The 17,883-nt window shown below is 36.7% G+C and overlaps 1 protein-coding gene across 1 annotated transcript in view; it reads right to left on the reverse strand.

Annotated features, from left to right (window-relative positions):
• Cdkl5 (cyclin dependent kinase like 5) overlaps window positions 1–17,883 on the reverse strand; it is a 181,832-nt gene that overhangs the window by 31,084 nt on the left and 132,865 nt on the right. The window contains exons 9-11 of the mRNA XM_055615721.1: window positions 14,293–14,482; window positions 6,698–6,778; window positions 2,048–2,199 (exon numbers count right to left, since the gene is read on the reverse strand). Coding sequence (XP_055471696.1) covers window positions 2,048–2,199; window positions 6,698–6,778; window positions 14,293–14,482 — 423 coding nt within the window. The remainder of the gene's footprint in view (window positions 1–2,047; window positions 2,200–6,697; window positions 6,779–14,292; window positions 14,483–17,883) is intronic.

The following is a 17,883-nucleotide window of genomic DNA, read 5'->3' on the forward strand; positions in this document are numbered from 1 at the left end:
CATGATGACACAAACCTCTAGTCTCAGCACCTAGGAGGATGAAGGAAGCTACAAGTTCAAGGCCAGACTGGTACATTCCGCAAACCAACAAGCAAAGAGAGACAGAGGCACAAAACTATATTAATATGGGGCAGGTGGTAAACAGCATCATTGAGAAGGACCAACACACCCAAAATGACATCACACCACACACGCGGTGAGAAAAACCTCAGAAGAGCCTGAAGGTGACAGCAGGGGACTGAGTCCACTGCCTCCTACAGAGAAAATGACTTGGGATATAGGGTGACAGTGCACTCTCTAGGAACAAGGCAGAGGAGTATGTGAGCGGCAACAAATAGATACAGTGTTGTGAACATATCTAAAATTGTCTAGAAGGAGAATTCATATTCCTGGCAAGCTAGGCTTCTACAGAATAAGTATGGACCACAGACAAGAGTGGGGAGAAAGGCCTCAGATGATGGAAGAGTACTAAAAGATAAAACACTTAGGACTTTCCCTGTAATATATTCAACATATCACAAAGACCTGAAAATGAATTCTTCCAGAAATTTTTATTTATTCACAATTCCTGTCAAGTTAGTCTCTGTAAAACTAATTAATATACAGCCTTCTTTCAGACTACCGGTTATAGCACTGATGACTAGAGTGCAACTTAACAAATGTATCACTGGTCTACCAAACCTGACATCATTGTGATCATTTTCTTTGTAAATCTAAATTAGAGAAGTCATGTAGCAATTCAAGTAGAAAGAAGGGAGACTAAAAGCCCCAGACCAAGCTGGGCACAATCCCAGAAAAGATACAGGAATAATGTCAATCACCCAAGTGTCAAGGAGCAACCAAATGATGACAGGTCCTTCATGGGTTATTATACTGAAAGCTTGTGGATGTTAACAGTGAACAAACCAGCTAAGAACAGCTGAAAGCTGTGCCATCACAAGTAGCTGTCTTGAAGAGTAAATGCAACACAGATGGTGTTTTTGCAGCTAAGCAGTGCAAAACAGGACCAACGCTTCTCCTAATTTATGGCTGCTTTTCCAGGCCTCAAAGTACTAGGTCTTGACCTTGCAATATTCCAATCTATTAGGAATAATTTTCCATATACGGAAGAAAATTCTGCGTGTGTGTGTGTGGGGGGGAGGTAGTAATCAAAATTTAAAAGCTTCATTGTTTTTCATTTTTTTAAAGTGAAATAAACTACTTTTACATCCCATATCTAAAAATCTTCAGATGACAAAACTGGGTTCTGGAGGATGAAGGAACACCATTCTCCTGTGAATGCAGCAACATAATTGGAGAATGTCAGGACAGGAAAGGCAATCTGACTAATTCAATAGAGGGGAGGAGGTAAAAGAGGGGTGAGAGAGAGAGAGAGAGATGGAGAAAGGGAGGCAGGGAAGAAGGGAGATAGAGATTGATTGACTGGCTGATTGATTCAAGAAACCAGTTTTCAGCCAGATGTGGTGATGAGCCTGTGATCCTGGCATTCAGGAGGAACACAGCAAGTACTGAAGCTTGTTTGACTACCCAATGAGTTCCTCAGTGCTAGGATTACAGGTATGCCCGGGAAAGAAACAAATATTTTTAAATATCATGCTCAAAAAGCACTTTCAAAATGTACTTCTTTTAATTATTGATGACTATTTCCCTATGCCTTGGTTCAGTTTTGTTCAGTTCCCCACACACGTGTTCAGTGTTTTCTTTCCCTTTCCAGAACCCTCTTCTTCTGTAATTTACACAGAATCTGCTAGGTCTTAAAGCTGTCTTTGATGCTAGAAACCTCCTGGGCTGCTAACTCAAATGCAGTACTTCCTTTCCAAGCAAATACATAGTTTCATCATATACTTGTTAAATATAATAAGGTCTTTAAGAGTCCTACACAACTCTGTAATTATAGTTCTGAATCATGCAATAAGCATGAGGAAGATATTTTTGAATAAAGAGGGCTTTCCTTCTTTTCTCTAATTGCATAATTTTAGAAGCCACCTCCTCCACCTACTTGTAAGACCATGACTGCATTTGTATTCCCTTAGAAGGGAATATTTACCTATTAGACAGTGTGCTGCTTTCCACATGATAAGGTTTCCTTTTTGTTGACCTAGAAGGAGAGCGATCCAAGAGTCTCTGGGTTTGAAACGTAGGGTGATTCAAACATTGCTCTGTCAAGTATCTGTCAGCTGGGTCCAACTTCAGTAAGTTCTTAGGAAATAAAAGTTTAGGAATGAAAAAAAAATAATTGAATTTAAACTCTACCCCAGTCTCTGCAAAATACCTAGCAACAACAGTTGAGGGAAAAAAAATCATCAAAGTCACCCACAATCTCCTCTTGGTAGAGAGCTTTCTAGTCCTGCTTGTGAACGTCATACATAGTGTTTCTTCTATAATACCCGCTCATGATGTACACATGTTTTTATATCCTGTCCTTTCCAGTTACTTTATGAATAACATTTTTTACAATACAACTTAAACATTTAAATTTTTTGATAAGCATATATGTACATTCTTCATTTTTCTACCGTCTTTAAGATACGTAGTTACTATCTCTGGAAACAGTGCATGTGACCATTTCCATTCCATTACCCATGAGGCCTATCCTGCACATACTTTCATCTGATTCTGTTCATTTTACTCCAATAGTAGTAAGCACATAACCGTATGTACTTAGCTTCCCTTCCATTTACCATACAATGTTAAGATAATTCCAGGTAAGTATAGAGCTTTAACTCCTGTGTGTATACTTTATATGTTGTTTTCAGAAATTCCCAAATGACAAACATTCACATTGTTTCCTTTTTCTTAACAACTTGGGAACACACCATCTTTTCCTCCATGTATTTATTTACTTAACCATTTTACATCCCAATCCCAGCCCCCCCCCCCCCAGTCCCATACCCACACCTCTCTTCTGTTCTCCACACCATTTTATAAGGCTCTTTGGGAAGAAAGGGGAATGAAGGCAAGTCCTTGTGCATGCAAAGCAAGGGTATTACAACTAAGCTACATCCGCAGATTTTACAGTAAGACTTTAAATAATTACAGAGAAGCCTGTGGGATGGGTCTATCATGATTTACTTAGCAAGCATGCTATTGCAAAAACATTTTCATGAGAGCCACTTTTCACTATTATGATTAATGCTATGGCAAAAACACTTGAGGTCTAACGGATTCTTAAAGATGGTACTGGTAGGTGTGCAGAGAGTTAAAGGATCTTTTCTCCATGCTGTTAAATTACCACTTAAGAAGATTACCTCAAATTATACTCCTCTCAAGGAGTATATTAAGTCTATCAATTTCTAGACTCTTAGACCATAGGCATTCTCATTCTTGTTAGTAGTTGCAAATCAGGTATTTAAAAGATGCTTTCTCACATCTCTTTAAAAGTATTATTTTATGTGTGTATGTATATATGTGTACCATATGTGCGCAGTTGCCTTCAGAGGTTGGAAAATAACATGAATCCCCTGGAACTGGAGTTACAGGTAGTTGTGAACTATCAACATAGTTGCTGGGAACCAAACATGGGTCCCGTGTAAGAGCAGCAAGTGCCTTTCATCAGTGAGTCAATGCTCCAGTTCCTCTCACAAATGTTTGCCTTATATTTTTGACTTTAGCAAGCCTGAATACTTTTACAGGTTTACTGGTGACCTTTATATTCTCTCATTCATTTTCCATTTTTTGCATCCACCTTTACTCATCTCTAAGTGTTCTTTCTTTACCAAGGCCCTAACCCTATATTTTATTTTGAATTTTGGCAATTGAAATGTTTTCTCCCAAAACTGTTTATCTATTAGTTGGACAGGATTTTTATTTTGATTGATGAAATTGTAAAATATTAAAACCCGTAACCAGCATACTCTAACGTGATATAATAAAGTACTGAAATTCACTTTTCTAAGTTTTTGCTATTTTCTCTCAGAAAAAGGAAGAAGAATAGAATTCTACTGTTCACAAATTCATTCCTAGTTCAGTTTGGTCTTACCCATAATGAATACCTTTAGTTAAGTAGTGAGGGCAATTTTGTTCCCAATTAACAGACTTCAATTTCAAACCAGCACCACCGAACATTTCAATTCTAACCCTACCATATACTGACATATTTATTTTGATCCAAAGATTTTAATTATTGAAACTTAGCCATTAATTACATGTGGATTTATATCTATATTAACTTAGACACAATTGCAAACTTAATCTCAATTCTTTTTTCTCCCTTATTATAGAACAAAAACTGTGATGGTTTTAACAAGTATTTCCAACAGCTACAATTAAAATGGTTTCAAATATAAGAAGCTCATTAAAAAATCAGCTCTCAAGAAGTTCTTTTAAATTCAAAGCACCCATGACCTTTCAGAAGCATAGGTGTTGTTTTCATTTATTTGATATCATGTAGAATTTACTGTAATACAAAAACTACATTTATATGCTATGAATACAGATGTCGATTTTCAAATTACTTTAAAGCATGAACTCTTTATGAGCAAAGTATGAAATTTACCTAGCTAAGAGTTTTTAAAATTTAGCATGTCAGGGGGGCATGGTAGCACACACCTGTAATTCCAACACTCAGGGAAGCAGGGGCAGTTGGATCTCTGTGAGTTCAAGGTCAGCCTGGTCTACAATGTGAGGCCAAGACAGCCAAGGCTACACAGAGAAACTCTGTCTTGAAAAACAAAACAAAACAAAAAATTAGAACATGGGGGTAGGACATCATCATTTTAAAAAATGAAAGTAAGGCAAAACCAATTATTGTAGATATTTTTAAAATTATTAAGGGCATGGTCATGCATTAATTCTAGTGATTGTTGTCGCTCTACTAAAATGACTGCTATAAAGAAGTACAAGATGAAATGAACAGTTTAATCATTAGATGTGGATATAATTATCCACTCTCCTTCAAATTCATGGCCTCTTTTTCTTACTAATCATCATTGCATTTTTAACTTAAAAAAAAAAAGAAAAAAGTCAGGAAACATAAAATTGTAATTAATTCCATTGTTCTACTCTGTTCTATTTATATTTTAAAAATTACTAAATGAGTAAGGTCCAGATTGATAAGTACTGACTACATGAAAGAAAGTATTGGCAAAACCTAACTGATCATAAACCTAATAACGTTTAATTAAACTCAAAGAGTTTTGAAGGTTCATTAAAAAATAGCAGTTCTCAATCTGTGTTAATAACACCAGTGCTTTATTAGAGTTTGTACAACATAGTATTTGATATTTAATTAAAATTGGGAAAAGTTGAGATAGAAATGCTTTACTGTGAGAGTTCTGAAATCTTTTATAGGTTAATGAACACTGTATACCTCTAGAAAGGTTATACGGTATGTGACATTTCCCAAATTCCAGAGCCCCTACTCCAATTCTGGCCCCGCACCTATTTACACTCTTCCCTGGGGCACAGATGACCATACCCTAAGACACAACAAAGTTCTAAGAATGCAGCTTAGTAACTTGCCACTGTGCTTAGTCTGTCTTTTAAAGTTTCTGCACACCATGTAGCCCCCACATTTTGAGAGCTGAATGAGTTGGATTAAAACAAAACTGATCCATAATTAAGCACTGAAGTTTTACTCTGAAACAATGTTTGCCTGTACATTTACTACCTGAAACAAAAACTGGAAGTATAAAAAATAGGTTTTTTTTAATTTTTTTATTTTTTTTACTCAAGGGACTACTGTGTACTGAGGCAGATAATCTTTGTTTACTTTCTTATTTTTGAGACAGGGTCTTTGTAGCTCAAGCTAGCCTCAAACTTAGAGCAGTCCTTCTGTTTCGGCCTCTAAAATGTTGACATTATAAGTATGTGCCATCATGTCCAGCAAGAAAATCTTTAAAAAAGAATTTTGAGGCTGGAGAGATAACAGCTAAGAGCACTGGTTGCTTTTCCGGAGGACCTGGGCTTGATTCCCAGCATCCACATAACAGCTCACAACAGTATGTAACTCCAGTTCCAGGAGATCTGATGCCTTCTTTTGGATTTCCTGGGCACTTCATAACATGGCATACAGACACACATGAATACAAAATGCACACACACATACATATAATATATATAATAAAAATAAGTATTAAAAACGAATTTTGAGGCTGTTTTTAGTGGTTTGGAGTAGGATGATTCCAGAAACGCTAGTATGAGGAAGAACACTCAGGCAAGGATGTCAGTAGTGACCCTGATACATTTAAAGAAAAGCAATCTGCCTAGAGGAGAAGCAGCCTAGTCAGACAAAAAAAAAAAAAAAAAAATTCATTGATTCAATGTGTATAGACTGTGAGGGACTTTAATGTTATAGAAAAAATAATTGTGAACTCTTCTGTCTTATCCACTTTAAGATTTGTTTTAAAACATATGCCCAAGTGGTTCTTGAATGCCAACAAATATTCATTATTCTGCCCATTTTAGGAAAGTAAATGAGGTATTACACGCTCCTCTCTAGATGAACTTAGACAGCACCAGATTCCTGGTACAATTATAAACAAATTACACGCCCTATAACATGACATACTCTCCATTAATCATCTACCAACAAAATATTTAATTCATAAAAGCAGGCTATGGTCCTAGAATAGGCAGAGGAAAATCTACAAGCCAAAGGACTTAAAAAAAAAAAAAACTTTTCACTAATTATTTACTATAATCTACTCACTTTGTATCTCAGGACTTTTTTTTTTTTTAACAAACATACTTTTCTTACCTTCATTAGGTCAAGCAAAACACTATTTAAAATTCCAAGGTATCTTCTTTCCAGTGACTGAGGATGGTTAACGGCCGGAAACTGTGAGGACAACACAACATGAAGGTTAGCACTGGAGGAAGGATATGCTTGTGAGGGTTACACACGGAAGCACATGGACAGAAACCACTGCTCTCAGGCCAACCCAAGCCAAGTGACTATTTATATTACTTTGGCGTATTATGGACTAATAGGACCCAAAACTAAATATTGGGAAAAACATACAGGTGAAAGGTGATCTCTAAAGCTAGACAGACAATACTGAAGCTTGTAAAAGGAGTAAAAGCCCGAGCCTGTATATCTTGAATCTTGTCTGCTTATACATCTTGCTTCTAAACAATTTATAGACAAATTTTGTCTGTTTCACTAGACAATTCTCAATACTGACAGACTAAAGAACTAATAGAAGGGCCATGATATGATATTACTTAAAGATGTCTTGGCTTTTCCATAAGAATGTGTAACGTACTCTTAAAAACGGAGACATAAAAAAATGAAAAAAAAAAAAAAAAAAAGGGGGCAGCAAGAGGCCAGAACTGAAAGGTTCTATTTGAAATAGTACATTTAGGCACATGTTTTATTACTCTTTTTAATATACTCTTCTAATGATCTGTTTTTAAAATATTAACGTTGTAACCAAGGGCAAACATAGGCACCTAGATCAACAAATTCCTTTTTAAATAACGAAAGAGGGGTTGAAGCTTCTATTAATTCACATTTGAAAATATCATGAGTAGTACTGAAGCACCATGAGTAAGATACTGGCACAACGCGACCGCTTATACACCTTCAAAATACTGAGTGCTGGTTGCTTGTGATGCTTATTTCTTTCATATCAACGTAGGAGCACTTCAAAGTACAGAAATCCTTAAACATGCTTAACAAAAGGACAGAAGGACTAATTACGTAGTAACATCAAAGAAGACATATTAATAAACACTGTGCTACCATCCCCACATTATGTTCTGTAGCACAAGAGAGACACTTGAGTAATTTGTTGTCTGGTTGAAAAGGAATTGATGAACTCTACATCTGCAAATGAGAAGGTAAAGCCAGGCATGGTGGCACCCAAGAGGTTGAGGCAGGAAATGCTTGGGTATGACAACAGCCTGCAGATACGTAGTCAGTCTCTGTGGATACCCTGAACTTAACTTTGAAAGAAAGATAGGGAAGTAATGCTCTGCAAGGAACTTTAAGTGTCATAGCGTGACATTTTAGAGATGAAAAAAATAATCAGAAAGTTCAAATAACTGGTTCAAGGAAAACGGCATAATTAATGAGCAGAAGAACTATTTGCCTGTGATTCAAACCCTCACTCTTTTCTAAAATCAACTACCTCTCCCAAGGAAGCTGCAGAAGTTCCTTTTGATGGCACTTAAAGCATTAACTATCAGCCTAAAGGGAGTGACACCTGTCACACCATGAAAAAAGACCCTCTATCAATAAAGATTAATGAAGACTTTGCTTCTAAGGTCTGTATCAGCATCTGAAAAGGGTCATGACCCCTTTTGGGGGTTGAATGACCCTTTTACAAGGGTCACATGTGAGATATCCTGCATATCAGATATTTACATTTTGATTCAAAACATAGCATAATTACAGTTAATAAATATCGATGACAATAATGTTATGGTTGGGGGTCACCACAACATGAGGAACTGCATTAAAGGGTCACAGCATTAGGAAGGTTGAGAACCACCACTGGTCTATATTATTGTACCACATACCTTGCTTTTCTTTCTCCAGGAATGACATTTCATTGAAAACAAAGTTAATTCTGATAGCCAAAAGGTCTTAGGAAAAGAACAGTCAACAAAATAGACCAGGACAGGGAGTTTGCTGTGAGATTGTGTCTCCTGGGAATGTCAGAAGCTACACACATTAAGTCTCACCAATATGACTGCCTAATCATGAGCTGAATAAGGAGGGTACCAATAGATATGCTAATGTGGACAGGGGAAGCTCACATGAACTCAACGCTGCACAAGGAACTACAGGCAACTTAGGAATACTGACAGTGGAAGGAACAGTCTTCCCCCAGGGAAGAGTACACCAAATAGTCAGCCCTGAAAGCAAACATACATGTAACAATATATAGATTGAGCAGCTTAGAATTAAGAGTAGATAGTAGTTGGCCACATTGGTGTGCACCTTTCACCTCTAAGATTACAAGGGCTAGCCAGGTCTATAGAATGAGTTCCAAGGCTACAAAGACAAACCCTGTCTTGAAAAACCAATGGGGAGGGGCTGGAGAGACAGCTCAGTGGTTAAGAACACTGTTCCTCTAGTGGTCTTGATTTCAACTCCCAGCCACCACATGGCAGCTCACAACCATCCATAATGTGATCGGATGCCCCTTTCAGTCATGCACATACAAGACTTATATACATAAAATAAATAAGTCTTTAAAAATAGCAAAACCAAGGGGGGAAGGGGGAGGAGGGGAAAAGGGAGGAAAGGGGGGCTTTTTTACTTTCTTAATCATTTGCCTAATATAATACAACGTATCTCCTTACTGAGCACTTAGCTTATTTTCAGTGCTAGAGATAGACTCAGGACTATGTGCATACTAGGTAAGAACTCTACTCTTCAGGTATACCCTGGCTCTTAGGGCATTTCACATAGATTCTTTCATCTTCATCACCTACCACTGTTTCACATGTGAAGAAATTAGAGGTACAAGAGAAGAAAATAGGATCTGTATGTTATTGACATAGTAAATATGGGCACTCTAATGGTCTACTTCCACTATGGTGCATTGATAATTATTTTTCCAAACAATGAATATACGTAGAAAGACTTTTTTTTTAAATTTTCCAGTCTGTATACAAGTGGGTCCAAATACACATCATGCTGGATTAGTTACTGGTTTGTTCATGGTTTAGCAGTAAATGCAGTTCATGGGCCCTATGTGTTGAGCTGTCACAGACATTCTCACAATATATCATAAAGAAAATAAATTTTCCTCAAAAGACATTGTTAAGCCTCTGAGGAGACTGCACTAATTTGTTTAGACACCACGAACACTTCAAACTAAAATGTAAACATAGTAAAGTCTATAAAAATCAAACTGCCCTAGAAGCAACTATTTCCCTGCAGGCTATTTTACAAACAGAGCTGTCATATGTGTCTAGCATTTTGTAGATATTGGTTGTTTAGTGAGGAGGTCTGTGAACAAACTGGATCACAGACAAAAGAGAAAAAGATTTTTTTTTATGGTTCCTCTAAATTTGAATGTGGCCTCTAAGTCTAACGTGAGTTATGTTTTAAAGATCCATCTTAGATTTCAAATCCTCCCCAAAGCTGTTCCAATGAAACACCAGATATGATTTCTAACTTTGTAGAATGTGTGACATGTTCATGCTCTAAATCACAATATGGTAGAAGCCGAACAAGAAGTCCAGGGCTTTCCTATAAATTTACTGTTTCCCAGTTACTTCAGTATGAGATTATTTTTGATTTCCTCTGTGAAGTTCTGATATCTATAAGGTATAAGCATAGCCTATAGAATACCTGCATATAAGATGTTGAAACAAGAGGTCAAGGCAGTCTAAGGCCCTAGCAACTTAGTAAGACCCTGCCTCCAAAAATTTAGCATCTATGAAGAACTAAAAAAAAAAAATAATAATAATTAATTAATTAAAATAATAATAAGCACCCAAATCCTAGATCATTCAATCTACAAATGGGTAAATGGATAGAACATATTTCTCAAAAGAAAGTATACAAAAAGCCAATAAACACTTGAAAACAATAATCTTAGCCATAAGGGAAATGACAAAAATGCCTTGAGAGTCTATCTCACCCAGTCAAAATTAAGAGAACAACAGCAAATGCTGGTAAGGATGTGGGAAGAGAATTCCATGTTCACTGCTAATAGGAATGTAAACTCGTGCAGCTACTATAGAAATTAGTATGGAGGGTTCTCAAAACAGCAGAAACAGAACTACCATTTGATCCACTACTCTATGGTATCTGCCCAAAAGGAACTGACAATGACAGACCACAGAGTTACTAGAATATTCATACTCAATACAGTATGAGTCACAATAGCTAAGATATGGACCCAACCTAGATGCCTATCAAAGATGGATAGATAAAGAGAAGGTAACATATGGGGACAATCATTAAAAGAAATGAAACCATGTCAGCAGTACAGAAATGAATGAACTGAAGATAATCAGGTGAAACAAAATAATCTGCACTCAAGAAAACAAATATAAACTTTCCCTTCATATGTAGAATGTAGATTTCACTCTGAGGCACAAGGAAGGGGTCTGGACAGATGGTGAGATTAGACAAGCCAAGGTAGTAGGGAAAGAAAGAATATATCACGTTTTATCTCATATGCAAATCTAGATGTGTGTGTGTCTCTGTGTGTGTGTATGTGTGTTTGTGTAAAAAGAAGAGGACTATTTTGGAAATGAGGTCAAAGAGACCAGCAAGAAAGGGGAGGAGGAAGGATGTGGGAGGGCAATGAGGGTGTTGAATAAGAGTAAGATATAATGATATATATGCATGAATATAATACAAATTATTTTATATACTAACCAAAAGAATAGAAAATAAAGTAGAGGTAAGGATAAAGAAGAGAAAATGTCTTAATTCCTTAGTTGGTTTCCAAGCTATTGAATAGGTGTAGAAATGTCAAAAGTTGCTCACTCATTCAGATACCGTGGCATAGATCTAACCAGGCCTGTAATAAATCAACCAGCAAACCAAGTTTAATGACATTATGATCCTTCAGCCAACTATTTATTCAATACTAGGCAACCTAGCAAATACCATTTAAGAGATGCTATGAAGGAAGCAGTTTCTTTTCTCAAGAAATTCGTGAGTCCAGTAAGGAGGCATTTGTGCAAACAGCTACTTAACTGAGTATGCAATAGGTGTGACAGAAAAAAAATACGATCAGTGTGCTACAGGGACTCAAAACAACCTAGATTAATACTCAAAAAGGGATTCATAGGCTTCCAGGTCTGTGCTCAGAGCATCAGAGATGTGGCAGTGCAGCACTACAGAAGACACACACCATCCAAAAGGTGGCTGGAGAACACAGGAAAGAGATCAGGAAAAGGGATGAGGAGGCCAGAAAGTCTTTAATGATACACTTTAATGTCAACGAATAGCTCAAAGTTTATCAGAAATCATAGAAAGTTTTAAGCAAAAGGGAGACAGATTTAAATGTGTGGTTTGAGAGAAAGTGCAAGAGTTCAGCTTGCAAAGAACTCACAGCTCAAGCAAGGGTGGTAAGGGCAAAAGCATTAGAGGCAGAGAAGGAGGGAATGCAATTGAACTTGATGGTTCTGTGTTAACTTAAGCATTATCTATAGCTTGACAGAAAGCTAGAATTTCCTGAAAGGAGGTCTTTTGAGCATGTCTGGGTAGGTTGTCTTGATTACCTTCCTTGATGTAGAAAGAGCCATCTAAACCGTGGGCAGGACCATTCCTGGACTGTACAAGGTGGAGAAAGGGAACTAAGCAATAGTTCGCCCCTCTGCTCCTTGACTGAAGATGCAACGGAACCAGTTCCCTCAAGATCCTCCAGTTGGGACTTCACATACCATGATGGACTGTAATCAAAACTACGGGCCTGAACTCTCGTCCTTAAGTTGCTTTTCTCAGGATATTTCATCCTAGCAACAGGGAAATAAACCAGGACAATATATATTTTTGTGTTTAATGTTGTAGGTGCACTGATAACATAGGCAATTTATGTCCTCGGGAAACTTATGAGTTAATAGAGGAAACTCTGACATTGAGAAAGAACAATTGAACAAATCGTTGAAATAATTCCATGTTAAAGTGGTATGATAGGGAAAACGAAGGGGATCACCAGAGACAGGAGATTCTCTTTGGCTTGAGGTTACAGAATGAGAAGAGGTCATGCAAGGTAAGAATGCTCCCTGGAGAAGAAACCACTAGTTCCAAGTTCAAAAGGTATCAAAACCTTGGGACACCTATAGAGGTCAAAGAACAAGCAAGTATGATGAGAATTTAGAGGGAGGCATATGAAGACAAGTATGAGACAAGGTCAGGGAACCAAAGGGCCCCTGTCATGCAAGGCTTCACAGGCTATTGCAGAGAGTATAGAATGATTCTTAGTGAAACAGAAATACAATAATTATGACTACCTTTATTTTACTTGTGAATATATTTGCCTTTCTGTTAGACCAAGAGCAAGTCCTATTTATTGTCACATTTTCAGTATCTAGTACGAGAAATGTTCCATAATATAGAACTATCTCATTGCATTACATGCTATTTGTAACAGAGACAATGGTCGTAATCGGGCAAAAATGAAAGGAGGAAGACTAGTGTGAGGTAATGTAGGCACATCTGGAAAAGGAAGTAGAAGCTAGGATTCTGTTGTATATTCACATGTGAGCAATAGTGTTCTCAAACAAACAAAAAAAAAAACCTAACTGAGATCCAGGAAGTCAAGAATAAAAACCAAAGTGTTTAGCAAATGGCGAGAAAATACCATGAATTTGTTGTACCATGTTAACTGATGGTTGCTGAGGAAAAAGAGTCACTTTCTTTTGGGGACATAGTTGCTGGTAGGTCCCTCATACACAGACAGAAGCACTAACTGGACTTGAGGTTATCAATAACAACAAGGATAAAAATAACAGAGAACATGAAGTTTAGAGGGAGGTGAGATGGGGGGACCCTAGAGAGATTTGGAGTGAGGTAATGGTTGGACATGGTTCAAATGCATCTTATGATTATACATTTTTCAAAGAATAAAAAATATTTAGGAAATATTTTAAAAAGATAATAGCATGGTTTGAGAATCATACATTTGACTGGAAAAATAAATAAAAGATCAGATGATGAAATTATTTTATAGTTTCTACAATGCCTACAAATTGACACATTGGCTCAAAACTTAAAAAGCTGCTTTTGTGGGTAGATGAAAATAAGGAACAGTCTATAACTCACTTGTCATTCAGATGAGGTACCTCTGGCAGTTACATGCTCCTCATTTGGGAAAAGTTTATGATTTTGAAAATGTTTTTCATTACATTCCCAGCAAACAAGTCTCACACAAACATAGCAAGGCTTCTGACTTCTACAAAGATTTAATGTTTCACTGTCAATCTGCAAGAAACATCTGTGGCACAGCCCTTCTAAATGTGCAGAATGCAAGTGCACATGGCCATCTTCAAGTCACCACAAATGTAGTCACCTAAGTAAACACAACCCACTCACACATTTCCATCATTTGGAGATGCTTAAATGTTCGAACAAAGAGACAGTGTATGATAAAGGTTTGGGATATTATAATGTATATTCTATAGAGATTTTGAAAAATCAAACTTTACAGATTAGAAAAAGAGAAATTAGCAGACCCAACCTGACACTTGTGATTAGTTTTTACGTTTCACAAATACTATATAAGACTCAGAAATAAAATAGGATAGTGAGGATTAAAAACCTGTAATGGGAAGGGAAGAGCACGGAATGCATAGCTTAGGGTTCCATTGTGCAAGGAACAGAGAGTTAAATACTGCCAGATTGACACCATTTTGTATTTTATCAAAGCCTCTTACCCGGAGCCCATGGAAACGAGGATTACTATAGAAGAGCTTCATCTGCTCAGATGGAAGTGGTCCTAGCACCTTCTGAATAGTGAAGAGTTGGTCAATTTCACTTTCTCCAGGAAATAAGGGCTGTCCATCGCTAAGCTCCCCAAGAATACAGCCTACTGACCACATGTCCACAGACTTTCCATAGGGAGCTCTGAAAACCAAAAGAAGAGATGAGCAACTGAAGATACAAAATGGTTTAATAATTCCCAACTTATTTTAGACCAGTTCATGACTTAAAACATGCATGTACTTAAAAAATGTAAACGGGCCATTAGTAAAAGTTAGACTGGAAATGAGGAATTAGAGCTCTATAAGCAAAAATTTAGAACATAAGTTCATAACCCATACTCACAAAGAAATCAGTGCATATCTTGAACATGAATGGCTTTAATAAACCCTAATGTTGTGTACACATTGGATGAGAACATATCAGAGAATGAAATGTTCCCAAGAAATGTATTTTCAAATAATTATACTTTAAGCTTGCTGAGTGTCAAATTTTATATCCATTTTTGAGCTTGAGTCTGTAGAATGTTCCATTGCTTTATGTACCTTAAACAAATACTGAATGTTATTTAACTTCTGATTGCTTAGTATCACAATTTCCAACAGCTAAGATTACTTACTTGAATATAAGGCATTCTAATAGCTATTTACATCAAATCCTGTTTTTATGTACTTAGGGGTTTATAGTTCTCCTAGAGGACCTGAATCACTAGAGAGCTATAGAAAGAGAGTCTGTTACAAATGGAGGTCATAAATGAAAATCTAAGGCTCCCCAAAACAGCCTTAATAGCTAGGTACCTAAAGCCTAAAATAAAATTATTTATGAGAGTTTTTAAACAAAACCTATAGATAGATAGATAGATAGATAGATAGATAGATAGATATACACCATTTTAAACATAAATAATCTGAGCCTTAAAAAGGAAAGGCTGAGTAAAATACATGAAAAATAATTTCAAATGAAATTCTAGAATGCCATTATAATAATACAAAAAAGAAACTAGAACACTGTTAGCATACAGAATATATTGAGGTTAACAAGTTACTATAATAATAATTCAGTGTTTCATTTATCTCATTTCCTTCCCCTACACACACACACACACACACAATCCTAAAACCATTAAAGAAAGCTCATTTAGACATTTTTGGTAGCTTTTTGGGCAATGACACATACTGATTTTAAAAATATTGTTTGAGATAAAGAAAACCTGTCCTATGGTACTTAATTTAGAAACCTATGGACAAATCTTAGACATTCATGATAATCTATTTTAATCCTATCATGTAATTTGAACACTTTAGGCAGCTGAAACTGTTTTTAGATATCAAGGACAAAGTCGTTGGAATGTATAAACATTTAGACTCTTAATATAAAACCAAATATCAACTGATTTCAATAAAAATTTACACAAATAGTATGGTACTTAAACTAGAACATGACAATCAATTCAACTGAGCTCAAGTTGGCTGTGCTATGTGCATCTATTTTTAGCTGCTATTACACATATCTAAACATAACCTCAGTTTTCCAATGGGTACCATTAAAGAACAAATGCTTTCCAGAGATTCATTATAAAGCCATCCTCACAATACATTCCATGGGGCTATTTTATAGAAAAACAAAAAACATATTTTAGCCAGATGGTGGTAGTGCATGCCTTTAATCCCAGGACTCAGAGAGCAGAGGCAAGTGATCTCTGAATTCCAGGCCAGCCTGGAATACAAAGCGGGTTCCAGGATAGCAGGAGCTGTTAGACAGAGAAACCCTGTCTCAAAACAAAACAAAACCCCATTTTAAAGATTCCTTTTACCATACTTGAGCTCTTGGCTTCAGTTCTAAGACTGATTTTTATTTCCTACTCATTTCTTCACTGGCTAATAGTGCCCAGTAAATTCAAAATCCAAATCCCTCAAAAAAAAAAAAAAAAAAAAGAATACAGCACTACAACTCTCCAAAGGTAGTCAGGACAGATGCAGATGAATACAAAGAAAACCAATCCTACGATCAAGATCTGAAATTAGCCCAAGAAGCTGGGGAGATATCTCAGTGAGTAAAGTGCTTGCACTGTAAGCATGAGAACATGAGTTTGCCTCATCAGCACCCACATAAAAATCTGGGTGTGGTAGTGGATACTTGTAATGCCAGCACTGGGAAGCAGTGACAAAAGGATCATGAGCGCTCACTGGCCTGTCAGTGTAGCCAACCAAATAAGCTCCAGGTTCAGGAAGAGACCCCTATCTCAAAGAAATAAGGAGAACAATAGAGGAAGAAACCCAATGTCAACCTCTGATCTCTCCATATGCACTCATGGTGGTATGTCCGTGCACATATAAACACACACACACACACACACAAGCATGCCTGCATATATCCCCACAGGTACACAAGAGCACACACAAATTAGCATGGAAATATAAAACTTGGCCCATTCAAATGGTAGTGATTAACCAGGAGTTTTGATTTAGAAGAATAGAAAAGATTTTTAAAACATCATTTTTTATTGACTCGAGATCAGCAATAAATCAAGAATTGTATCAGATGGTGGCTGGTAAATATTCGAAAATGAATAGTTAACATCCAATAAACTCTCAATGAGTGACACATCAAGTCACCAGTGCAATTTAGAACTACAAAATTTGCATTGCTATTACATAAATGGTATCATTTAGGAATTAAATTTCTCTTATTTCCCCAGACACATGTACATTGCATGGAAGGAACGTGGTAAAATGTATGATTTGTATTGTTTTCATTATCTATCAACATGACTAATTTTATTTGTTAGAGTGTGTTTTCTTTCTCTGTTATTGGGTTACAAGGAAGGAACTAGGGGACTATGAAAAATAAGAAAACAGTATAATTTAGGAGAGGTAGAAAATTATTAATGAGACTATGTGATGGAGATGCAGGCTTCAGCCTCCTTTTTGACTGTAAAGTTAAAATACATTAGCAAAAGAACTCTATCAGAAGGTTTTCTGGTATTAGTGGATGAATGACAGGCCGCTGAGTGGAAAGGTGAGCAAAGTGGATGAGTGTGGATGGAGACGCTACTGAAGACAAAACCAGCAATGTGAGTCTAATATGAAGAGCCATTCATCATCCAAGGAGATTTACACTGTTCAAAAGAAAAGTGATAATTGGTTCAGAACTGACCCTGTGTCTAGGAAAACGGCTGCATGGAAACTTAGGTGTGTGTCTAATGTATCAACAAGTAAGCCAGACTATCAAACTGTCCCCATTACAATTCATCTTTAATACTTCTCCTAGCAAGATGTAGGATTTTTTTTCTTTTTTCTCCGTACTTTGAATTGCATCTTGCTCATGAGACATGCCTTGATCAATAAAGGCGAATGCCATACAAAAAAGAACTTGGAAAGTATCTTTGCTCAAGGGCTGAACTTCTTTTTTTTTTTTTTTTTTTCTTTTTTTCTTTTCTTTTTTAGTTTTTTCAGGACAGTTTCTCTGCGTAGCCCTGGCTGTCCTAGACTCACTTTGTAGACCAGGCTAGCCTCCAATTCACAGAGATTCGCCTGCCTCTACCT

The sequence above is a fragment of the Psammomys obesus genome, unplaced genomic scaffold (assembly GCF_907164565.1).
Source record: "Psammomys obesus unplaced genomic scaffold, mPsaObe1.curated_primary_1811, whole genome shotgun sequence".
In the NCBI taxonomy this organism is placed as follows: domain Eukaryota; kingdom Metazoa; phylum Chordata; class Mammalia; order Rodentia; family Muridae; genus Psammomys; species Psammomys obesus.